Source organism: Emydura macquarii, unplaced genomic scaffold (genome assembly GCF_026122565.2).
Source record: "Emydura macquarii macquarii isolate MOO-44397 ecotype Brisbane River unplaced genomic scaffold, CSIRO-AGI_Emac_v2 contig_3343, whole genome shotgun sequence".
NCBI classification, from domain to species: Eukaryota; Metazoa; Chordata; order Testudines; family Chelidae; genus Emydura; species Emydura macquarii.
In genome coordinates, this window is record NW_027133480.1 from 3886357 (window position 1) to 3912839 (window position 26483).

Below are 26483 nucleotides of genomic sequence, written 5' to 3' on the forward strand. Positions count from 1 at the left end.
TGTATGCATTTCCCCCCATTCCGCTCCTGCCCCAAGTCCTTCTCAAAATCAAGAGGGACAGAGTGAGCATCATTCTAATCGCCCCAGCGTGGCCGAGACAGCATTGGTACAGCATGCTGCTCGACTTTTCCACCGCCGAGCCGATTCCGCTACCCAGACGATGTGACTTGATCTCCCAGGACCAGGGGCGCTTGCTGCACCCGGACCTGGACTCTCTCCACCTGACCGCATGGAGACTCTGTGGCTGACGGAGTGAGAGAGGGCCTGTTCCCTACAAGTCCAACAGGTTCTGCTGGGTAGCAGGAAACCATCCATGCAGGTTACGTACAGGGCCAAGTGGAGGCGGTTTTCCAGGTGGGCGGAGTCTAGAGGTCTACAGCCAAGTTTCTCGCCTATACAGGCGATCTTGGAATACCTTCTGCATCTTAAGCTTCAGGGCCTTGCCCTGGCTTCCTTGAAGGTGCATCTGGCAGCCATTTCGGCTTTCCACCAGCCCATGGATGGGCGGTCCCTGTTTTCCCACCCCATGTCAGTTAGGTTCCTTAAGGGGGTGGAGAGGACCTTCCCTCAGGTCCGGGACCCGGTACCGCCCTGGGATCTCAACTTGGTCCTTATCATGTTGATGGGACACCCCTTCGAACCCATGGCCACATGCTCCCTTCTCCTCCTGTCTTGGAAGGTAGCCTTCCTGGTGGCCTTTACATCGGCCAGAAGGGTCTCCGAGATAAGGCCATTAACCTCGGAGCCTCCCTACACGGTTTTTTATAAGAATAAGGTTCGGCTGAGGCCCCACCCGGCATTCATGCCCAAGGTGGTGTCCCAGTTTCACTGTAACCAAGATAGCTTCCTCCCTGTGTTCTTTCCAAAACCCCATGGTTTGGAGGAGGAGCGGAGAGGACATTCGCTGGATGTCAGATGAGCCTTGGCCTTCTACATTGAGCGGACCAAGCCCTTCCAGAAGTCGACGCAGCTGTTTGTGGCAGTGGCGGACCGGATGAAAGGCTAACCTGTCTCCACCCAGCGAATCTCCAACTGGATTACCGCCTGCATTAAAGCCTGTTACGAGCAGGCGGGGGTGCCTCTTCCAGGTGCGGTGAGGTCACACTCAACTAGAGCCCAGGCCTCATCTGCGGCCTTCCTGGAGCGGGTGTCCCTGCAGGACATCTGCAGAGCAGCGACCTGGTCGTCGGTCCATACGTTCACGTCGCACTACGCCATCGTGGAGCAGGCAAGGGAAGATGCGGGTTTCGGCAGAGCCATGCTGTCAAGAGCAGGTTACCGATAACTCCTACCCACCTCCAAGGTATGGCTAATTAATCACCTATATTGGAATGCATATGAGCAATCACTCGAAGATAGAAAACAAGGTTACTTACCAGTAACTGTTGTTCTTCGAGATGTGTTGCTCATATCCATTCCAAACCCACCCCCCGTCCCCACTGTTGGAGTAGGCAGAAAGAAGGGACTGGGGACCCGCGGGGCCAGCAGCGCCCTTTATACCGCGACATGAGCGCGGCACTCCAGGGGGCGCCTGAGCTGGCCCTGCGGGGCTTGCTAGGGAAAAAAGTTCCGGGAATCTGTGCACGGGGCACGCACACACCTATATTGGAATGGATATGAGCAACACATCTCGAAGAACAACAGTTACTGGTAAGTAACCCTGTTTTCTCTTTATTTGAAAACCTCCAATTAAATTATTTTAAAGTTGCTAGATGTTCAGCTGTTAACTGTTCATTCACAAAAAAGAAAATATTTTTAAACTTGGAGCTGTTTCTTTCATAGACACATCAACTAGTTCTGCAGATAACCAGTAAATTGAACAGTTAAAGTGTAATTCTTATTCTAAGTCCTGTGGCTTCACAATGACAAGAAAATATTTCACCATCATAAAGCCTCCATTTTTAACCACAATGGGTAAAAGTGTATGTGTAAGTTTTCATTCAATAGAAGATGTCACTGGATGTCACCTGTTTCAGGGTTATTGTTTTGGTTTGCTCAAAGTTGTATCAGCAACCCACAACTCTAAGGTGCTGTTTGGCAGCTGTGAATCACTGGGACCAGAGATTCTTCAGGCACATCGCCTTAATCCTGGCTATGCCCTTTATTCAAAGAGCTAAGAGATGTGACCCACTGTATTGCTCAAGGATTCTGCCACACTGGGGAAGTCCTTAGACAGATAGATTGGCTTCAAGCAGACAGATCCATTGACTTACCGACCACTTTGTTTAGCAGACCAGTGCAAAATGTCAGAGGTATTGTAAGGCTTGGTCAGTTGTTTCATTCATATAGTTTAATGCCAGAAGGGACCATTAGATCATCTAATTTGACCTCTTATATAACATACCCTGTTACATTTCTGCCCGTTAGCTCATGTTTGACTAAAGCATATCTAGCAGAAAGACATCCAATCTTGATTAGAAATCATCAAGAGATAAAGAATCCACCACATCCCATGATAGTTTGTTCCAGTGGTTAGTCATCCCCATTGTTAAAAATTTGTGTTTTGTTTTTTGAGTTTGTCTGGCTTCAGCTACCAGCCATTGGTTCTTGTTATGCTTTTCCCTGCTGAGATCCTGAGGATCTTTCCTATCCTTTGTTTACACGCTCTCAGAGGGTGCTTTTTGTTACTGCACAGTAGCTTTTCACATCTGATTCTGTGGTAGCCAGTATCTTTTATAATACTAGATACTAGCTAAGAAATCTTTGGTAAAAATTTTTGAAAGAATTTCTAATTTAATAAGTGTGCTTGATTTTTTTTTCTTCCATCATAGATTAATATTAAACAGTTAGAAAATGGGAGAGAATAAAACATGTTTTAGATCTATTTGTAGATTAGGAATGATTTTTTTACTCTGTTTTAAGAGGAAAAAAATAATAATTTGCTTTTAAAATTCATGTCCATTTTTTTTTTACTTTACAGATCCATGATGGAACAGTCCAGTTCATTCTTGCTTGTTTGTATTAGTTTTCTATTTGTTGAAGCTTCAGTGCACAATGGAACTGCATCACCAAATAACGCAACAACAAGTAAGGAAGCATTTAAGTCTTTAGGGTCTGTCAGATGTTGTCTATTTTTTGTCCTTACAGGTCGTATTGATCACCTTTCTTCTGTAACAAAAGCTGTTATCTTTTGATACACTTCATTTTGTTCTCTTTGTCCAGTTGTTCAGTTTCTTTGCATTTCTCATTCAGCCATTCAGATTTTGCTAATTGTGTTTATTCTTTAGCATTTTATTTAGTCATAGATATTCTTTTTCTGTTGTCAGTGTGTGTTTTTATTTTCCTTTTTTAAACCCTCAGAGTAATAATTTCACTGTTATCCAGGGGGTTTCCTAGCTAGTAACTTCTTCCTTACATGTTTATCTGCAACTTCTTTTGTAGCATCTTTCAGAGATTCTCAAGATTCTCAGGTCACTTAGTCTGTGTCTTCATTAATGATCTGCAACACTTGCAACACTACTTCTTTGGTAGTGACTTCCAGTGTTCCATCCTATCTAGCATTTGGCTTTCTGTAGTTTTTTCAGTTTGATGTTCAGTCTCCTCAGTACCAATTTATGATCTGATCCACAATCTGCACTTGACATAATCAAATCAATTTGATTTTTATACACCCCTCCTGGTGATTCCCATGTATACCTTGTGCTTTTGTTTTGTTCAGACTAGGTATTTGAGATAATGAGGTCATGTGTCTCGCATAATTCTAGGAGTCATTCTCCTCTGTCATTTCTTTCATGAAGGCCAAATGGGCCAGTTGCCCCAGATATTCTTTCCCTTCTTTCTTTTTGCACACCACTCTCCCAGAAGAATTATCATTATCTTTTTCTCCATCACTGATTTCTGTTGCTTCTTCCGTGTTTTAATGTGTGTTCTCTGAAAACGTAATAGGTTATTAAGGAAATTATTTGGGATCAGCTATGCAGAATGCTCCTGTGAAGAAAGGGTATGTTAAATATTTCTTTTTCTTGGCAATATGAAGCAATGATGGAAACTTGCAAAGCTTGAGACTGTTTATGTCAAGCACTCTGTCTCTTGGGATATAGAGGACAAGAGGTATAGTTTCAGGTCTCCATACTGGTATCCCATCATCTTCCAGGCAACTGCACTGATTCCAGATAGCAAAGATTAGGTTGAAAGAGGAACGTATTTTTCCTTTTCCACTTGCTTAAACTTGCTTAGGTAGATTCGCTATATGATTAAGTAAATTTGATCAGTCCTGCCCCAGCTTCTGATGTTGGCATCCATCCCAGTTTTCATTCGTGAGTTCTACCAGCAGTTTGCAGAACACTAGAGATTCTGCTCCTTCCTTCTCCCTCATTTAAATGTGAGTTTTTGCAGCATTATAATGAATTACATGAGGCAGTTGCATCTCAGCTTGGTGTTTTTGGTTCACATTGTGAAAAAAGCTCATGGCATTGTTTCACAGCCAGCTCATCCTTAAAAGGAGAGAATTCTATTGATGGATGTAATTTTGTAATTGCAACAGAGCTGTGCATGAAATTATGTTGAAATCTCTCTAAATCTTGAATCCTCTAGTGAGAAAATATGAGGGAAGGTGGTTTTTCTTTAAAAATTTTCTCATGCCAATGTTTATTTTCAGTTCCTATTCTGCTTTTTCTGTTGCTACAACCATGGATGCCAGGGTTGTATAATTTTTGTTGGTTGTCCGGCCAGGGCGCTGGGCCATGTGACGAAGGAGAGGGGTGGGGGGACAGGGTGGGGCTGAGAGGGGGAAGCAGCTGCCGCTGCACCACACAGCTTGGGGCTGGGGCCGGTGCTAGAGTGAGCAGCTCCTGGCCAGCTGCTGCGTTGTGTTAGTGGGGAGGGAGAGAGGCAGAATGGCTAGGCCACCCTGGGCGCTGGGGACTGCTGTGCTCTGCACGTCCACAGCTGGCCCCTCAACACCACAGAAATATTGGTGGAGCCTGACCCACCATCTTCAATGTTGGTGGAGCATGGGCACCATGGGCCCATATAACTCGCTGCCTATGACTACAACTACACAGAGATGATACTGAAAATATTTAGGTGTAGTGTCAGATAGAGTTTAAGACAAGAGACCATTTTCACTGGTGCACGCTGGTTTGTTTTCCACTGTCTTGACCTGCATGTTTTATATTAATTAAATAGTAACCTATTTGTACTTAAAGTATTCCATTTATAGAAACTATATTAACAATTACATTTGCAGAGTGAAACAAGAAATGACAAAGCAAGGTTAAATGTGGAAAAGCTGTAAACCTTATTGCAATCAGAAACGTATATTTTTAAATTTCTCTTCACAACATTGAACCATATTGGCTCAATTTTTTTTTTTTAAAGTTCCTTGACTGAGAACAAACCTGACGAATATGAGCCAGAAAAATAAATGAATTAAAAAGTTATAAGCAACTGGAAATGACCCTTTCTGGAACTATAATAGTACATCTTGCCCCAGCATTAATTACTAAGTCTCTTGCATCTGTCAGGCAGTTTGTGTTCTGTTACTGCTGCTTAAATAAGCTAATCAGAACAGTCTCACTGTTACTGGGTGTTCCCCCCCCCCCATATCAGTTTGTCATATCCACCTGCTGTCTCTCATCATGTAATTAGATTGGAAGCTCTTGGCAGCAGGGACTGTGTTTTGATTGTAAGTGTGTATAGTGCTTAGCACAATAGGATGCTGATACTTGATTGGGCCCTGTATGTGTAAATATAGTAATGTTTTATTTCTTAAGAACATGGTGTATAAACCAAAAGAGCACATTGGCTTAATGGTATCAACTCAGTTATATTGTATCATATCTTTCAAATGTTACATTAACTTTTAATTTATTGCGAGTGATCTGTCTTCAAAAGTAATGAAGACCTGTCAAATTACTATTATTTATTACTAATATAGCTCTGTAAGTACCCATGACCCATTACAAAACATATAAAATCCTGGGGTGAAATTGTAGCTTCATAGAAATCAGTGGCAAAACTCTCATTCATTTCAATGAGGCCAGGATTTCACTCCAATCCCCACTCCAATCTTGTGTCCTTTCATGTATAAAGCAGTGATTCTCAGCCCCAAAGAGGCCTTTTTTTAGGAGGTTGTATCACATGACTCAGTCCTGCCTTTCATGTCCAACTCTCACATGGGAGTAAAGAGCACCCATAGAGGAAACTAATAATCAAGTCTCAAGCATGTCTAGCTTCCAGGTGGGTGAAATGGAAGTGGCTGAGATCCAGGCATGTCCTGCCTGGGGTTCCCACTGCATGTGCAGAGCAAGGGAAGGTCCCCATGTCCCAGCCCCACGTCAATCTTTCTGTGATGATTATAAACTTTGCAGGAGCATCCGGCTTATAAATTTTAGGGAATGCTGGCATAGATCTTCATGATAATCTTCCTCTCTCATCTTACATGCTTTGAGGAGGAGTGAAATTGTTACCAAGGGTTGGCATTTAAAGTATCATTATTGGTATCTATGTTAGTACCCATTGAAACAGATACAGCAGTTCACACCTCAGAGCTGTCCCATCAGGCTGTCTGAAAACTCATGTAGACATCATTCTATTGGTTTTGCTTGGATCACATTTTGAATGTTTTTTCCACAATCTTAACAGCTAGTGGCTGGTCTTTTCTTTTAAATGAAAACTGAGTAGACTCCAGAAAAAAAATAGAGATGCCTGCCTGTGCTAATGCCCACCCTCCAGAGCACACCCCATCATTTGGGAAATCTGGGTTACAGGATCAGCTCTTTTTGCTTTAAGGCATCCAAACATAAAACTGCTAAATCAAACGGCCTTTCTGAAATTGTCTAGTAAATAAATATGGGAATTGGAAAGAGAAGTGGCTTGACACACTTGTATCACTTCTTAAAACATATTAAAATTGGGAAAGAGGCAGTTTGTACAAAGAAACGCTGTCCATCTTCAAAGTTTGTCACACAAGTTCAATACAATTTTGAGTTAGTGTGGATAAAGGAAAACACATTCAGTGTTTTAATTAAACCTTAATTTAAATGATACAAGCAAAATGTGTAGTAGATCTGAATTGGATTTTTAAGTAATGTTAAAGCCCTCGTTATTTAAATATAAATTAAGTAACGTGTAGAAAAAATGAACATTATTGTCTGATAGACAAAAATGCATATGATGCAAAAATGCTTTCCTGTATAAATAGCCCAAATTAATAGGATTATGCACTTATCTCATGCTTTCAATAGCCATTGAACTATGCAATAAATCATTTTTAATCCAAAAATAAAGATTACTTGTTCTACTGCCAAAAATTCTCCATTTGAAGAGATTATTCATACAGAAGGAGTTGAAGGATAATAACAATTCAGTTTAATCCCACTGTCCTTCTGTGTGTCTGCAAATTTTGATGAAAGATCCAAAGTCACTATGAAAAGGGTATGCTAGTTTTTGCTGCATGTCAGTATTCCAGATATGTAATTAAAAAAGAAATGTTCACTGGGTATTGTTAAAAAGGCATATATATATAACATTTATATTAATCATTGTTCAACAAGACTTAATGTCATTCTTGTCCGCGGTCAGAGATAGAATCATATTAAAGTGTGTACTCTATTTTACAAAAATTGGATATTCTGTTCTGTGTCAGTGTTTTCATTTGCTGAAGTCAAAGCACCCCATCAGATGTAATACCATGCCAATGAGCCAAAACTAACCTAATTAATATTTTATTTATTTTACTTATTTGCAATTACATTTAATAAATGTCTGTCTATTGCTCTTGGCATCTTCACAGTAGATCAAAGTTTATGCTCCAAATACAATTTAACAAATAAATATAATATGCTGCTTATAGTATTGAAATAATAACCCAATAACCCATAATAATCAAAGTGCTCCCCATCCTTAGGGTATGTCTACACTAGAAACTCTACAGCAGCACAGCTGCAGCTGCTGAAGTGCTGTAATGTAGACATTAACTAGAGCAACGGAAGGTTGGAAGAAATGTAAATGAACTATGGAATAGGTTTCAAAGCCCTTTTCACTCGTCAGTCTTTCATATTAATCAGTCAACAAATTATCCATCAGTTCTCCAGTGTTAATATACCAATCTAGGCATCAGATACTGACTGAGTTACACTGGATTATGTTCAGAATAGGACCCAAAGGTTCCTCCTTCTCCTCATATTAGACTATATCCTGCTCTTTTCATGTAATAAAATGAGGCACAGTCAGAAATTTGGTATCATTAGAAGAGGTGCTTAGACAAGTGGTTGAATATTTTGTAAACACAGGGGAGAGTCTTGGGTCGTTCTTTGAAACAATTTCAATACTTTTTTAAAACCGAGGTTTTTTTTAACATATATATTATTTAGTTGCATTGCAGTAATACCTTGGAGCCCAGCCATGGACCAGCACCCCATTTTGTTAGACATTGTGCAAACGCAGAACAAGTCTTTCTTTTGTTTCTTCATTCTTTCTTAGTTCCTTCAGACTTCATACATTGGTGTGTTATCCATCTATGGTGTGATGCTGCAAACAGAAAGATTACTAGTTACACTAATACAATCACCATTGTTACAAAGTTGCAATACTGTAAATCTTATAAAAAGTATGTTGCGTAAGGTATCAATAGAAAAGTTATGATCTGCTAAGTCTGATAATCCTGTTTGTATGCATGTATCATCTTTGTATCTGAAGTTATTAATATTAGCTATGTATTTGTATCTCAAACATGTTGTGTTCTTGGGTGATGCCCATTTCCCCTTAGGGCTAGCCAGCTATGTGTTGATGGCCCTTTAAGGACACTCAACTCTCTTCTTTTCTTTCTTTTTTATATTAATAAACCTTTAGTTTTTAGTTACTAAGAGATTGGCTACCAGTGTGATTTTTGGGTAAGTTATATACTCAAGTTATATATTGACCTGGAGAAGTGGCTGGTCCTTTGGGATTGGAAGAACCTTACATATGATGAATCTGGTTTTCAGTAACCTCTCATCATAAACTCCTGTCATCTGGGAGGTAACTGGGGCTGGCATGCCTGGGCCCTGGGGGACTGTTGTGTGGCTCTCTGGGAACCAGTGTAGTAATACGGGAGCTTACTTTTGTTACTGGTTTGGTGATATCTAATGAAAGAATAAACAACCAGTTTGGGGTGTGTCTGCCCTGTTTCTCAGCAGTCTGTCCTGAGTTGGCATGTCTCAGCTGTGACCCACTTTAGGCGTGGTGACACATGGGTTACATATGTTGTTTCACTGCAGTTTCTTTCCTCCATGCTTTCTTCTTTCTCCCCTCTCTGTTTTTCCCTTTTCATTTGAGTATTTATCAGTCTGACTCCTTGTTTCCTGTGTGCATGCATGCATCCGCGTGCGTGCAAGCATGTTCCTCATTACAGTCAATCACTGCAGAAAAGCCTGAACAAGTTGCTTACATGATACTGTTGGTTTTATCTCCCCCTAAATGTAGATTGACAGACAGGTTATTTTAGGCTACTGGATTGCGACATTGGCATGGAGGTACATTTTTTTCACATGACAGTCACAATTCTTACTCCACAAGTTCAATCAGACCTCAGGTAGATAGAGTAGGCCTATGGCTTTTAAACAAGGAGAAGAGCATGAATGAAGTAAGAAGTGAGAACGAAGTAAATGAGCTCCAGTGTGCAGCACAGATGCACATTGACCATGCTTGCCTGTTTCCATTACACTCAAGATGATTCTCAGAACATGGAGTGAAGATCTATTTTTATTGCACTAACATACATTTTTAAACATAAGCACATTAGAACAGAGTTGATCCTAGTGAATCATTCATTCTGGTCACATAGTGGATTCAAGCAGAAGGGAAACATCTGTAGTGCTTTTTACGACACACAGGAAAATAGCTTGAACTACTTAGCTTTTAACTTCATTATCAAGCTAAAGGTTTAGCAGCCATCATTATAATATCTAATTGATCTCATTATTATATATTTTTGTTTGCAGAAATATATGAATATATCAAACATATTGTACTAATCTGCAATGCAGATACGTTTTGTCCTATTCCTGACAGTATAAAAACATTGATAATAATAAAATAATGTTAATATAGTAGGCAGACAAATTTTGTTTTTTAAAAAACCCAAGACTTCGTTTCAGTACTTTTCTAGATTTTTGTCCTACCTCAGAAATCATTTCATTTAAAATGAATATTTATAAATGTGTGTTAAGGAATAAATACTGTTACTCCTTTCTGACCCAAGTGATCAACCAAATTTCAGGATCCTGTGAGTTGTTTCCATTAGGAGGAGAAATTGATGATGGATCTGGTATCTATAGTGCAATCCTGTTTATTTACCAAAATTTATAAAGTCCTGTTTCACTGAACACAGTAGCAATCAAACAACTAGAGACAGCTTCTTTGGTCACAACTCCAAGCCTCTTTCAGCCAACACTTAACTCAAAAGCTTTCACTCTTAGCTTTTTCTCAGGGTCTCCCTACCAGTGCTTTTTTGTTTGGTGCTTCCTTTCTGCCTTCTCTGTCTCCTAACCTTCAGTGGTGTTTTTCCTACTTACACATGCTTTCCCTTCACCTCTTCCCCCCCCCCCTCCCACACACAGCCCCACAACTTCTCTCAACTAAAATACCCAGTGAAGCCCCTCTGCCCACCTCGTTCAAATTGCCGAGAGGCCTCACATGTACCTTTGTTTTGGTCAGTGACATGTGCCTGTCTTCTAATTGGAGCCCCCCGTTGTTTCAGCTGCTCAGTTCCATAAAGGAGCTTAATGACTGTTTAGAACGATCTTAAATAAAGGGTGACATTTACACCCCACAATTTCAAAAAGATTTAAACCAACCCATAACAAGTACTGGGCTAGGGTCACTCAGCTTCCATCCTTTAAAGCAGCCTAACTAAAGTTTGACACACAGGAAGCTGCAGCCTGCTCAGCAGTTCTCTACCTCCATTACCATGGAAGCTCACAGCATTCACTGTGGGGCTGCTGAAGGAGCTGAGAATAATCAGAGAGCAGTAGCACTCCAGCTGGGCCAGAGACTGCAAGGGAGCATATGTAGAACCATTCTTCCAGGTCCATGCCACTCAGGGAATCTCCTTATGGTGGAGCAGTTCCCTGGGGGCTGATTCTACCAGCTTCCTAGCCCTTTTTACACTGGTTACTTGGGTGTGAAGGGGGCTACATTGGCCAGAACTATGTCCTGGCCCAAGGAGTTTATAATCTACGGGCCTGAATCTGAGGGACCAAACCCTTGCGCCTGCTAGGCACTATTTTCAACATAATACAGGTAGGGATGACAACGAGATATACAGGAGGAGGAGGAAAAAAAATCATGAGTGACACTTATTGTTTTGTATGCTGCTTTTGGTTTTCCTATTTTTTTGTTTTGTTTTGTTTTGAATTAACATGCTGAAATTGGAAAGAGAATCAGACCAGGGGAAACATAAATTAAGGAGCACTGGCGCCCCGAAAAAGCAAATCATGCATCTGGAAAAGTGGCAAGAGTGACAAAGCAAGGCAAAATCACATGACCCAATATTTGGGGAAAAACTGTGTCATGGCCTCATATCCTCTTGAGGTGGAACAATGTCAGTATTTCAACACATTTCTGGAAAGAACCCTGCGTTTATGATTTTAAAGCTGCCATTCCAAACACAGAGTTGCATGGTTATTGGACCACTGTTTACTGTGTGTGTTTTGTCACAGTGGTTGAAAATTCTCTCTGGCAATGACCAGATTGAGGATCTACAGTAAAAATAATCTGCTTCCTTGTCTATGTCTCAATCCCTTGCAGCTGCACTGATTAAAGAAGTGGTTTGGTGCTACGATCGTTCAGTCTGCCCTTGAAGTGTTTTAATTTCTCTTACTTTGTAGGTCGCTGTTTGGTTAAAGGCCACTGTCAGGCCTCTGAATTTATAATCGGTCTGGAGCAAAGTAATCTTGGTCTTTAATTTCTGAATGCGGTTACTAAATTGGCAACCCAGCCCTTGGGGAAAATACAAAATAATAAATGTGATCATTTAAAAACCATGTGACACCTGCTTGCAGCTCTCACACATAGTCTGATCTGACATTATCACTGTTTTATTTGAATTCATGGGATTGCCATGGAGGACAGAGGAAGGGGTCATCTGTGTTTCCGAGCTAACTTCTTTGACATCAGGTGGCCAGAGGAGAAACAAGACCTTGATGTGACACTCTTGAGCTGCATAAGCCATCCTGGCTATCCTCTGTCCCTTGAAATCGGGATATGTAAGCAGGGCTGACATTCACTAGGCCCCATCCTGTAGCAGAAAATCTCTCAGCAGTGATATTTCCCAATATTGCTACATGGGACTACATCTTAAATCAATGCAGAGACTGGGGTGGAGCAGAATGCAACCTACTTACTAAACAGTGCTTCCTGGTGGCAGCGCATGACATCTGAGCTCTGTGATCTGCCTTAGCTACCTGCCTGTTGGTTTCCAGATTGAATTTGAGATGTTGCTTTTGACCTATCAAGCCCTAAATGGTATGGGACATTGCTGCTTCAGAGACCCTCTTTCCTCATGTCACACCGCTACAGCAGAGATGTTTGAGCTGGATCCTTCTCTGCTTAAAAGGGGGAAGACTCTAAAGTGTTCTCCATGGAATCTGTTTTCTCACCTGGTCCAGATTAACCCAAGAGGCATGCTGCAAAGCATTGCTTGGGCTGTTCCATAAGAAAGGGTTAGGTCTGGATCAGGGAGGAGAGTTTTGTGCTTGGAGGGAGTTCTGAGTGTGGGGGGGGTGGGGTTAGGGAATTTTTAGCTCTGAGGTGTGATAAGCTGCTGTTTAGTATTTTTTGTTCTTGTAACTTGTAACAGTATACATGATGCTTTGGGTAGACAGTCCTTTTTGTGTTCTTATAAATAAAATATCACATGATGGGGTATTCTCCAGGTACTCCCCAGCTGAATTTCCCAGTGTCTGAAGAGTGGAGGATATGATGGCCTCCATAACTAGAGTTTGTTATTTAGTTTGTTTTGTTTGTTCTCTGCTTAGTCTTAATTACTATGCAGAAAACACTACCGATGCTATAAATTAGGGGCTGACCGATACACTCTCCAGCTGGGTCTTGCTGCAACAGGGATGGTGAAATCCATTCAATATAAATGCTTCTGATTGTGTTGTATGATTTTTCTTGCCTATTTTTTTTTTCATCTGACGTCAGTTTTATGATTTATTTCCTATATCACATTAGCCTACTAGTTTCTTGCTAATATTATGCTGATGGAGTCATTCCTTCTGAGAATACTCTTCTACCCCAAATTATATATACCTAAAGCTCATTTTCTGTCCTAATTCCTTATCTATACAATGTTGTATCCTCTCTCTCCATCCATATTGTATTCTCTTTTCTTCTTATCTCAGTCTGTTATTTTTCTTTTCTTTTTTATATAGTCCTCATTCTAGCATATTCGATGTGTACTGTGAGGCAGTGCTGTGAAGTGTTTTGAGCAGGAAACTGCGACTAAAGTTGATGGAGCTCATGCTCTTCTCTGTGCCTGTATGCACAGGGTGTCCCCTTCCTGTAAAAGGAAGAGAATTCTACTTCTGAAACATGCTTTTCCTTTTTCCCCCATCAAGAGGGTCCCAGGAACTGTGTGGAATTAGGAGAGTTGGATTGGATTCTCCTCACTCTCTACCCCATGGGGGAAAAGCAGCACAGCTAAAGCCTGAGGCTGGTGGAGTTTTTGATTTTGTTTGAACCATGTGGTTGTCAGGAGCATGAGATACTGTAAGTCAAATTGCGTAATACAATTAAAATGTTACTACTAGCATAAAAGAATCAGAGGAAATAAAAATTCAACATTAAAATCAATTTAGCAATATTCAGTATTGACAAGTATCAGCATAAGCCCTAAAACTATATGTGTAATTGATGTCAGGTAGCTCGCATGTAGATTCTTCATTCATGACTCTGTTATTTCAGTATTAGTGCAAGCATCATCGTTCTTACACACTTGTGTCTTGTGTGTACCCAGATGTGTACCAAAAGAGCACCTCATGTGTGCTGTGTTACCTCTGTTGAGTAAAGTAAATATTCTGGACCAGATACTCATTTAGTATAAATCAGCATAACTTTATTGACTTCACTGGAATTCTCACTCCTCTCTCCTCCCCGACTATCCAGTGCTCTGTACATTGCACATTAGATGCATTACAAACCAGCAACTAGCCACGTGAAAAAACAGCCATACAGTAAGAAACTGTGTATTTGAATATAATTCTAAAATCTGGCACCAAACATCTTAGTCTGGTAAATTTATATGGGGGGGGGAATATGCTCTCTCATTCACCAGATCTTCACACTCTGTTAATTAACTTTGCAATGCTCTCCCATAAATATAAATGACATACTAAAGAACTGTATGCAGTGTTGTTGTCGCTGTACTGATCCCAGGATATTAGAGAGACAAGATGGGTGAGCTAATATCTTTAATCGGACCAACTTCTGTTGGTGAGAGAGACAAGTTTCAAGCTACACACAGCTTTCCTCAGGTCTGGGAAAGGTACTCAGCGTTTCACAACTAAATACAAGATCAAATAGATAGGTTAGCTGAAGTAGTTATAGTCTTACAGGTCTGTTAATCAGATACAATTTTTCTAATTTTCCTTTAGGAAAATATTCACTAAATATAATATAATGAACAACAGATGCAAAACCTGAAGATATATCTCCACTGCTTCAATAATCAGCACCTTTCAAGATCCATGGGTCCTACACATGCATATCACATGTAGTATACCTCAAGCAGTGCACTAAATGACCCAGTAAAAACTATGTGAGTGAAACCAGACAATCACAAACTCACACAGAAAAATGATAAAAGACAAAAACACTACATCACCTGTGGGTGAACATTTTTCACCAGGCGATCACTCTATATCTGACCTATCAGTCCTCATCATCAAAGGAAACCTGCCCAACACTTTCAAAAGACGAGCTTGGAAGCTTAAATTCATAACTTTTCTTGGTACTGAAAATCAGTCTTAAGATACTGGGTTTATGGCTTATTACAACAATCTGTAACCTTCTTAACCCCCTTTTTGTCCAACAACTACAGGAATGTTTAACAGGCCACTACACCTTGAATGGTCCTTAGAATATGAGCTAACTACTTATGCTAAACTATCAATTTGATCTTGTGTTTAGCTGTGACATGCAAAGTACCTTTCCCAGGCCTGAGGAAGAGCTCTGTGTGGCTCGAAAGCTTGTCTCTCTCACCAACAGAAGCTGGTCCAATAAAAGATACTATCTCACTCACCTTTTCATACTAGAGAGCTGGCAGTTGGTAGCACAGATTTTTTGAAAATGTCCCCATAATTGGAGGTTTCAGCTTTTTCATTTATTTTTAGCAAATGGATACAATCCTAAAACTGCATACAGCCACCAAATCTATGTTCCATGGGAACTTTGACCCTAGAGCTTGGCCTTTTGGAAACTGTCCAATGCATTTAAATCAGTTTTTGTAAGTATTAGAATCATAGAATATTAAGGTTGGAAGGGACCTCAGGAGGTCATCTAGTCCAACCCCCTGCTCAAAGCAGGACTAACCTCAGTTAAATAATCCCAGTGAGGGTTTTGTCAAGCTAGGCCTTAAAAACCTCTAAGGATGGAGATTCCACCACGTCCCTAGGTAACCCATTCCAGTGCTTCACCTCCTAGTGAAAAAGATTTTCCTAATATCCAACCTAGACCTCCCCCACTGCAACTTGAGACCATTGCTCCTTGTTCTGTCATCTGCCATCACTGAGAACAGCCTAGTTCCATCCTCTCTGGAATCCCCCTTCAGTTAGTTGAAGGCCGTTATCAAATCCCCCCTTACTCTTCTCTTCTGCAAACTAAACAAGCCCAGTTCCCTCAGCCTCTCCTCATAAGTCATGTGCTTCAGCCCCCTAATCATTTTTGTTGCCCTCCACTGGACTCTCTAATTTGTCCACATCCTTTCTGTAGTGTGGGGCCCAAAACTGGACACACTACTCCAAATGTGGCCTCAGCAATGCCAAATGGGGGAATAATCACTTCCCTCAATCTGCTGACAATGCTCCTACTCATGCAGCCCAATACGCTGTTAGCCTTCTTGGTAATAAGGGCATGCTGTTGACTCATATCCAGTTTCTTGTCTACTGTAACACCCAGGTCCTTTTCTACTGAACTGCTGCCTAGCCAGTCGGTCCCCAGTCTGTAGCATTAGGTATATGTGTCCAATTTTTTCTGTGCTAGAATGAGAATTCCATCACAACAATCTTTCACTCTTGGTGGTTTTTAATTTATAGAGCCTCCAGAAGAGAAGAGTTCACACCAGCAACTACTAACTTCAATGTTGATCCTGCTTCTTGTGTTCATCATTTTCATTCTTCTGGCTGGCTATTTTTTCAGGTAGGCAGTTTTTAAGTGCTCCACTCAGAACTTGATTGGTCATGTTCTGATATGATCTAATAAGGAAATGAAAGTATTTCTACATACCCGCGGCAACTGATGTCTCAGACCACAAGTTAGAGTAAAGAGGATGCTGTATGTTGTATTTTATCATTAACCATTACCACTTGAAGATGAACAGAAAGAGTTTCTCCAGACTTACGTGGTTTGTACAAGTTAATCTGGAAGAGCATTTGTTACCTTTTAAACACAGTTATTCAAATTAATTTTGTTTTTTGTATTTAAGGTTCAGAAAACATAGGAAAGCTGTTGTGACCTCCAGTGACAAAAAGATGCCGAATGGAATCTTAGAAGAGCAAGGTAATGAACTGTTTATTGCTGTTTAATAATTTGCAGTTTAAAACTTTAACTTTACCAGATTTTGTTTCTCCGTGGCAATTCTCCATAACTGATTTGTTAGTGAAGGAACTCAACTGTCATGAGGAATATCTGCACAGGTCTTCAGTTTAAAAAAAAAAAAAGGATTGAAACATTTGTGTTTAAAAAACAAAACCTATGTATGAAGAACTATTTTACAGATCTATGAACTGATTAAAAAGTTAAAGGGGGATGAGAAGAAAGATACTATAAGCGAACTGCATTTTTTAAAAAGATGCAGTCCAGAAATTGAAAATATTCACCAATAGATTTTCAAATGTTGTTTTTATTAAGAAATAGCATATCAAATTAGACTACATTTGGAACATCAAGCCCAATAAAGGTTCAAAGATGACAAATTTGTTGGGGAATTGTAGGTCATCTATCTATTACCCATGCCGTAACAACGAGGGGGTAAACAATTAAGAGAAAAGAAAAAAGTAATCATAGTGGAGAATTATCTACATTTTCTGTGGCTTTCATGTTACTTACTACTTGCAAATTGAAAAATTGATTTATTCACACTTCTAAATATAAACCAAATACGTGCAATTTCCTGTTCAGTGTTACATTTTCTAACATCAGTTAAAACATTCTTGGAGTTTCCCGTGTGTGGAGATACAGTAGCCCAGCGAGCAGAATGCCGTTATGCAGTAGAATGGCTAATACATGAACTAATTTGCATGAACTAAGTTGAAAGTAGCATTGTCACTGGCTGTTTCTAGGGAAGTGTTTTGTTTTTTTTTCTTTTAAACAAAGCTGCTAATCTCAGGTTAACTTCCTCTACCATGATTTCAAAACCCTTCAGCTTCACTGTTTTTAAATGCAATATGTTTGCACACTGGATCTAATTTTCACTGGTTTGCCAGTGCAAAGTGGCCATAAGGCCATCAGATATACCTGATTGGTACAAGGGAATTCCTAGGTGGCAGGTATTACACCAAACAATCCCATAGGGGACATGATTGCTGTAAAGGAAGCATTCTGGAGCACCTTAACAATCCCTGTCTGCTAGAAGAGCCACTTTAGCTGTGGGCATTGGGCACAACTCAGAGAAGCTAGCAACTTGGGACTGGTCTGGCAACCCAGGACTGAGCTCCTTTTCCTTCCTGATCTGTACTGGGTGCAGAAAGGCCAGACTGTGTGTTTGCATTTTTGCAGGTGTGTATTGCAGATGGAAAAATATACTTTCAAAATTCAGGTCCTGTTTAAATACAGACTTCTGGCTGCATCATGCAAATATTGTTTTCCCATTTGTTGGAATAAAAACAAAATTAAAGTACTGGTGCTTCCTATACTTTTGATTAAAGATGCAATAGGAATGCTTCAAACAAGTTATCTCATGAATTTACCACCTTCTCAAAGCAGTTTACTGAGAGCAAAACACTCACCTAATTGTAGTTATTGTAAATATTATAGAGTTTCTGGTTAGAAAATTGCTGCTCTTTTGTAGGAATAAAACTATTTGAATAGATTTACAAATTACTTTCCTTAAATTAAATATCTTAGAACAGGTATTGGAGCAGAAAATTTTTTATCAGGGGAGGAGCTCTCACCTACTCCTACCCCAAATGATGTTTAATCAAGTTTTTGTTTTGTTACAAACTAAAGTCAGAAATCCTAATTATTAACATTAGGACACTAGCTTCCGGCATTGTTTTAATCCAATGTGTGTTCAGAGAAATCAGTTGGCTTGTTATTTTTATGGAAATCAACTCCATCACTAGTTTGACTACAGTATAGTTGTACCTGTGTCAGTCCCAGGATGTTAGTACAATAAGAGATATTACCTCACCCACCTTGTCTAACTAGTTTGAATCACATTTCATAAGAGGCATACTGTTCCTTTTTCCAAGACATTTCACAAAACTAATATGCTCATCATTTGATTGATGGAATAATTAGTTGCACTTCATTCTGAAGACCCATTTAACATTTATTTTCTCTGGTTTGACAGAACAGCAAAGAGTGATGTTGCTCAGCAGGTCTCCTTCTGGCCCAAAGAAATACTTTCCTATTCCAGTGGCGCATCTGGAAGAGGAAATACGGATAAGATCAGCAGATGATGGGAAACGATTTCGGGAAGAATTTAATGTAAGTCTGCTTGTTTTCTGTGTTATTTTTTTATCACAGGGAAAAGACGTAGGAAATCAAGAATGGATATGAACCCAAAAAGTGTTGGGGCGGTCGGGTTGTTCTTTAACTAAATGTGTGACATTTTGGCATTTATACATGGGCAATGCTGGGCAAACACAATGCTTCTCCACACAGCTTGCTAATGCTCCTCATTTTTAATGGTTAACACCAGTTATTTCCGTTCTAATTCTCAAAGAGACTGTTACATGTGTTGGATTGTGCAGTTGTTTAGACCGTGGGATGAATGTCCAATAGGGCCTATCATGGGGCAACTAAACTGATTTTAATTTGTGCTCTTTCCTGAGTTTGAACACAGAAGTGTCTCAGCCTAATACTCTAATCCACTGAGCTCTCTCCCTCCCCCTCCCCTCTTTCCTCGATGCTGAAGATTATAGGCATCCGTTTACGGAAAAAGTTATAAATTCAAATTGGTGTTGTGATAATGAGGCACCACATTTGGAAAAAATGAACTGTTTTATTTTATCAAAGTCTGGGATCTTAAACTCTGCAGTTTTGATGCCCTCCTCCCCCAGAAAAGAACAGAGGGGGAAGGCAGTTGGAAAGTTCTGCAGCATTCAATCCTCTGAGAATGACAGTCTCCCCTCTGTAGGGAGAAGCTTATGGAAGAGGGGACGAGAACCAGGGCCTTTTAAATAGGTATTGCTCAAGGATTTTTGGGAAACTCTGCTCTTTGGGCTTCTGCTCAGATCTATCTGTCATTTGTAAGAGAGGTAAGTGCCTCTCAGCAGTTCTCCAGTACACCCATTCTCAGCAGCATTATTGGCAGAGGTGCCATGGTTCCATTGGCTGTCTGAGCAATATTTTCCTGAAGTATTTCACTTGCTCAGAAAAAGAGAGCCTGTTTGCTTCCCATTGCCCCAGGTTCACAGTTGCAGTGGCAGTAGAGATGAGCTTTATGCGACTCTTGTGGAGATGGGGGAAGTATGCCATGTTGGGTCCACTCCCGAGCTTCTGCAATTTCAGGGGCCATTCCACACACGCTCATTATTCATTTTCACTTCCCTCAACATCTTATGGCAGAACTGAGCAGAATAGAAACCTAGATTGTGTGCTAAATACAGGCTTATCTGTATCAGATATCAGTCAGATAGTGTAAGGCGGTGCCCTTAGGACTGAAATATAGTATTAAGTGAGTTTCATAATTGGCAGCATTTTTTTCATATTGGTTGTTGGATTATATGTTTAAGATGTGTGTCTATGCTGCTGCTCCATGTGTAATGTAGTCACTATCACATGATAGGGTTGTCTGAGTAGTTTAACAATTTTTTTAAAAAACATTAATTTTAAGAGTCATATCCTAGTGCACTAGTATATTTGTGAATTTTGAATCTCCTAATTAAAAATCCCAGTCTAGTCAGTGGTGAAACCTAGCTATTTATTTTTCTTTTAAAATGTATATTGCTTTGCTCATTTGATCAGTGTGATCATCATGGTCAGAGATCTATTTATGTAAAGTCACATGCAAAGCAATACCTTAAACCGTTGAGGAGAATGGTCATCAAGGTTGTCTTGGTGGTTTTGAACATTATAATGACCACACTGTTGCTTGCAGCTGCTTGCATAGAAGATGAGGACTACATTCTGTCAGTTTGCTCTAAACTTTGTATTGTTAGAGACCGAGATGTGAGCATTTGTCCCTAGTGGTTGGAGCAGGAGTCATGTTTAACAGTTGGAGCAGTAGCCAGGAATAGGAACCAATGAATGTGATCTGTGAATATGAGAAGCAAATCAGAATCAGCACAAAACAGAAGAAGCACTGTTGAGAATAAAGGAATAAAGGAAGCCGATAACAACTGACCAATAGTCAATGAAAATAGATGTAAAAGAAATGAACAACAGAGGTTGGACTGGAACTGAAATCAGAGGCCAGATGCCAGAGCCACGTGTCACAGTTGAAGTCAGCGGTCAAGACTCAGAGCCCAGGGTCAAATCTGAGTTTGCAGTGAGGTGATGCAAGGCAAGGCAGAGCTGAAACAAGGCAGGAGCAAGGCTGGGAACAAGCAGGAGCAATCACAGCCATGACTAAATGTTTTGAGCAGTCGCTGAGCTGCTGCTAGGCTTAAGAGCTGGTCTGTTGATTCTTCCAACCAATCAGGTGGTGTAGCCAATCAGGCAGCGCTTTATAAGCCAGCTATGCTAATTAGGTTGCCTGGAGACTGGCTTTGATGCAGGCCCTCAAGAGCAACTCTTAGTGGCCTTGGGCCCGGTTTCTAGGGGTATTTCCACCGAAACTCTCAGAATAGGTCCAAGGTGTGGACATTCTGTATCTGTTCCCAAGACCACTCATCCGGACCGTATCCTTCCCAGTCCACCAGACACCAGAGCTTTGCCCTAATTTGACATGAGTCAAGGATTCAGTGGACCAAGTACTCCTCCTGTTTGCAGACTGTGAGGGGTAGCAGTGGAGGATTGGAGCAGTTTGGGTATTGGTTCTTAATATACTGCTTTAAATGTGAGATGCGAAACATGGGTCAATCTTCAGGGATTCAGGCAGCTGTAACCAGAAGACACTGGGTCCTTCTGTTATATAATCTTGAAAGGATTCAGGTATTGGCAGTCTAGTTTGGCAAAAGGGCAGCTCAATTTAAGGTTCTGGCCAGAGATCCACACTTTGTCTTCTATAGCCGGATTGGGTCTGGTCCACCTGATGTTTGTAGGCTTCTTTGGCAGACTGCAGTTGTTCCTTGAGCTTCCAGTGCACTCGGTGTAGATGGTCAGCTGAATCTGCAGTGGCCAGTGCTGGGGAACTCATAGGCAAGTCTGAGCAGAAGTGGATGTGAAAGCCATTGTTTGCAAAGAATTGGTTGTTAGCTTAAGTTGTGGATTGCATTGCTCTATGCAAATTCAGCGTAGCACAACAGGAGAAGCCAGTCATCCTGGTGGAAACCTGAAAAGAAGCCAGCAAAGATATTGCTCCAAGATTTGATTGATGTTCTTTGTTTGCCCATTAGTATGATGATAAGTGGACAAGAAGAGGAATTGGATGCCAAGGAGTCTGAGAAATTCCTACCAGTCAGGAGATAAACTGGGACCCCCAGTCTGATACATTATCTGTTGTTGACCCATGGTAGCAGATGACATTTTCCAAGAAGAGCTGAGCCATGTCCCGTGTGGTAGGAACTGGATGAAGAGCGCCACCTCTGTTAGATCAGCAACAACCAGGATTACAGTGTGACCCAGAGAGCATGGCACTTTTACAATAACATCCATTGATATAGTAAATGAAGGCTGCGGAGGTGTGGGCAGAGGCTGGTGGAGATCTAGGGTTCATAATCATGGTTTCTGGGCTGGTTGCAGGACCTTATATAACTATTTATGAAAGCTTGTAGGGCTAGCCACCAGAAGCTCTGCAAGTTGAGATTCCAGGAATCAAATAAGCCAAAATGGCCTGTGAGTGGCAATTCATGGCATAGGTTCAATATCTGAAGCCTAGGTTGTCCCTCTAGAACATCAACACAGTCTGTGAAAAAGAGAAGGCCATTGTGTAGTTAGAACTACCCACATTGTTCAGGGTTGGTAGATGTAGGTTGCAAACGGGTTGTTGGGGAGCAGGGAATGGATGGAGGATGTCAGACTATTGATCTGCTTGTTGACAAAGTTGGACGCCTTGAGCATGGTGGCAAAGGGCTCTTCATCCAGTTCAAGATATTTATCTTTGCGAGATAGGGCATCTGCCTTCCTGTTTCTTGTCCCCAGGTCATAGGTTACCGCAAAGTCAAAGCAAGCAAAGGAGAGACCAGCGGATCTGGCATTGGTTAAGGCATCTAGCAATCCGTTGATACTCCAGGTTCTTGTGATTCATCAGGATTTGAATTAAGAACTTGGCTCCTTTCTAGGAGGTGGCGCCACTCCTTGAAAGCTGCCTTGATAGTCAGTAGCTCTTTGTCCCAGATATTGTTGTTTTATTCTGCCAGGGTTAGCTTGAGAATAAAAGGCATGGGGTGGAGCTGGTTGCTATAGTACTACACCTGTGGCAAAGTTCGAGGCCACAGTTGTGAATTGTAGTGATTGGCTTAAGAGTCAGTAATCAGGAATAGGAGCCCAGGGTCAGAACTAGAATCAGAGGTCAGATGCTAGGCAAGGATCAGAGCCTGAAGTCAGCAATCAGGAATCGGAGCTGAGGGCAGAAGCGGGGAGGGAACAAACAGTTGCAGGAGCTATTGCATCCATGGGTAAATGTTGAGCAGCAAAAATACAAATGGAGCATGAGGGAAGGAGTATGTCATGAGGGCAGCGACTGAGCAGATATGTTTGACATATGTATTCTTCTCCCATTTTATTTTTGTAAGTGTGCTCAATGGGATTTGCCATATGCATACATTTTTGCAGAACCAGGGCCTCACAAAAAGTACAGTTATCATACTATAATGTTCAAAATCTCTAATTTTAATATGAGCATTCGTTTCAGAAAGCTATAAAACATTTTACTGTGGTTTGGTTAGGGTACCATTCAGACTCAGAGAGAAGAAAGAATGACTTTTTTTAACAATGTAAACATGTTGGGCCAGATCACGACCTCCAGATGTGCACACAGATCTCACACTTCCCCTGAAGTGCATGAGAGTAAGTGTGGGGGGAGGGGACTCAGCTGTTTTCATGGCAGAGCCCCCTTCCCCAGGATTCCATTAAGTCTTCAGGATCTGCATCAGGGAAGGGTTTGGGGACTAAGCAGGACAGGATAGGGTGTACGTGTTGGATGGGGCAGATACACATTGTCCCCTTGTGGAGATAGGTAGAAAAGATGCATACATTTATTTTCCGGTACTTAGTATGAGACTAAGAGTTTATTCATAATCCCAGGTTTAGCTGATTACTAGCAGGTTGGTTTAACCTTGTGTGCCATTTCAGTCATCTTAATAGGCCATGCTCCTGTACAATTCAAAACCCCCCTTTAATCAATGTGGTGGGGCAGCTATGGGCACGGGAAACTCTGGTAGTATGGTTCCAATGGAGACATGCTACCAGGCAGGGGCTTTCACGAATAATGAGCGGTCACAAAGCACTAGGCCTTGTCATAGAGGTTGTTTTAAGTGCAACGTTAAGTTATAACTTGAGCATTGCTCCTAATTTGAGTCCTGTCCACACACACAAACCCTTAACTTGTGTGTGGTGGTGCTTTTAATTTGATTTGATTCAGAAGGGGATATAGGCTAAAGCTTGAGTGAGCATCAGCAACTAACACAACCACTCTCTAGTTTGGACACAGACTAGTGCTCTCAAGTGCCGCTAGTTGTCCAGTGTCTTCCCATGTTCCTTCTCTTTGCTCAGAAAGGACAGATAAGTTCTCCCACAATTCACTGGGGAAAAAATTCATAGAGCAGTTTAGCTTACTGCAGCACTAAGAACCATGGGATATGCTCTCCAGAAGTCTTAGTACCACATGAGAGCCAGTGCAGTAGCAGTGTGGACACAGCAGCTTGAGTGTGATTTATCAGTATGGCAGCTTCCACTTGAGCTAGGCTAGCCTGAGAGAGTCACTTGAGTATAAATAATTTGAGTTAACTCTGTAGTGAAGATGTACCCATGGGTAGTCTTGTCATCCTTCTGATCCTTGGGAATCCACTAGGTTTGTGGGTGAAACATAGCTTGTTCTGCCTGACCAAATCCCGTCTCTGTAAGAGAACTCTGTAAGAAGACATTGCAGAGATTTTCTCTCCCCTCACTGCTTTCTGTGCATTTGGGGGAGAAAAAGGGAAGTTGCTGTGGGAAGGGGCAGTCCAGCCTGTTGTATTGTTTTTATGTACTCTTTCGGTGAAAATGCAGAGTTGGGAGATTCGATGTCTAAGAATGTTTTGACCAACTTTTCAAGTTTAAAAGTGATGTTTAAGGAGGAAACGGTTGTCTTGTGCTTTATTGAAAATATTTAATTAAGTCAGATTTCTGGTGTTTGAGTGCAGGTCCTTTTTGATTTTTGTACATTTTAAGGTTTTTTTAGATGATTTTTCTTAACAGTTAATCAAGGACTTTGAAAATTTGTGGACTTCATTCATAAAGGGAGACAAGGAAATAATATAATATGCAAAAACAAAATAAATTTATTTTATTTATGTTTAAAGTGTTCTAGTTAACTTTTTCTTAAACTCTTTAATAAAATGTTCATAAGTTTGTTAGTGGTGAACAGAAATCGAAACACAAAAATATGTTAATATTCCATGAAAAAAATCAACACAAAATGCAATTTATATTCATCCTTCTGTTCATTCATTGTCCAGTCCTGACAAAATCTGGCTTCATCTGTGTTTTTAAGGGGGAATTCCACATAATGCACTGCCAGAATCAGGCAGGGATTGCTGCATTGAGTGTTTCTGGAAATAGATACTCTGTCATTTTTTTTCTTAAGTGATTCACAATATACAACCATTTTCAGTTTGTTCAAGTTCCTGGAAAAAAGACAGCTTGAAAGAAGGGTGGGAAACAAACAGTGACTGTGGTTCTGCAGCTGTGGTGAGCTAGGATTGCTTAAGGATTGTATGTAGATAAAGATCTTGAACCTGATTCTCATTTACACTAAATCCACTTTACACTATTCTGGTAACTTAAAGGGGCTCTGTAGCAGGCAGTGACACCGAATCAGCTTCTCCCAGCTGGCCCTTTAAATTACTGCCCCCTGGCTCTGTCTAGATTAGCAGCAAAGTCTCTCAAATGAAGAAAAACTTGGAATGAAAACTCCACATCCAAATATCCCTTTCTCCCCACTTCCCAGACTCACAGGTGTTCACACTGAGTCAGAGTGTTTTCAGTACCCCTTCACAGTTGGAGGCAGTCGAGCAGGTTCCATCTCCTTCTCTCTGGTCTGGGAGTTCTTGGTGTCTCCTTTCTTCTCACTATCCTTTTTTCTTCATACAGTAATATTTTCCTGTTGATTTCCTAGTCTCATTTTGATTGCCCTGACAAAAGCATTTATTATCAGGTACTTAGTATGAGACTAAGAATTTATTCACAATCCCAGGTTTAGCTGATTACTAGCAGGTTGTTTTAACCTTGGGTACCATTTCAGTCATTTTAACAGCCCAGTGTCCCCAAGGCCACCTCTAGGCTCAGGGCGTAAAGATTATAAAAAGTCACCTTTAGCTCCCCCTCACTCCAGCTCTGGCCCTAAGCTGAATGGAGCAGATGCTTGATATTCAGTTTTCTTAAAATGCATTGAACCTTCTTTGTTAATACTCAGATGTATTTATGTTTCTAAGTCAAACTTGATTCATACAGCCAGATTTCAAAGTCAGAGCCTATGGTATTGTACACCCACATCTTTGTGACTGGGTCACAGCATTATGAGTCATTCAGTCATATGATGGTTTGCAATGGCAACCTGAGTGCCAACAATTTATTTGCTCCCTTAAATAGCAAAAGTCACAATGTTCTTCAAAGCTAGAATTTAAAAAGTAGTGTTGCAGTTCTGAGTTATCAAAAGGTTATGAGCTATTTTAGAATAATGAGGAGAAACAGGTTTTTCAAGCATTACAATATAGTGATAAATTAATTCTTTTAGAGGTAGGCCATTGTGTGTTAACGTATATTTTCTTAAGTACTGTGCTGCTAACAGTTAATATAGGATGTTCTTGCATTTC

At 40.7% G+C, this 26483-nt stretch overlaps 1 protein-coding gene across 4 annotated transcripts in view; it reads left to right on the forward strand.

The window, feature by feature from the left end:
* PTPRE (protein tyrosine phosphatase receptor type E) overlaps positions 1-26483 on the forward strand; it is a 223733-nt gene that overhangs the window by 142926 nt on the left and 54324 nt on the right. For 2 of the 4 annotated variants that reach the window (XM_067533350.1, XM_067533349.1), the window contains exons 3-6: positions 2921-3027; positions 16239-16341; positions 16628-16701; positions 18716-18852. In XM_067533350.1, the coding sequence (XP_067389451.1) occupies positions 2925-3027; positions 16239-16341; positions 16628-16701; positions 18716-18852 (417 nt within the window). In that variant the 5' untranslated portion in view covers positions 2921-2924. Of the gene's footprint in view, positions 1-2920; positions 3028-13544; positions 13696-16238; positions 16342-16481; positions 16547-16627; positions 16702-18715; positions 18853-26483 lie in introns of those variants that run through there. The other 2 variants (XM_067533352.1, XM_067533353.1) reach the window with 2 other exon arrangements.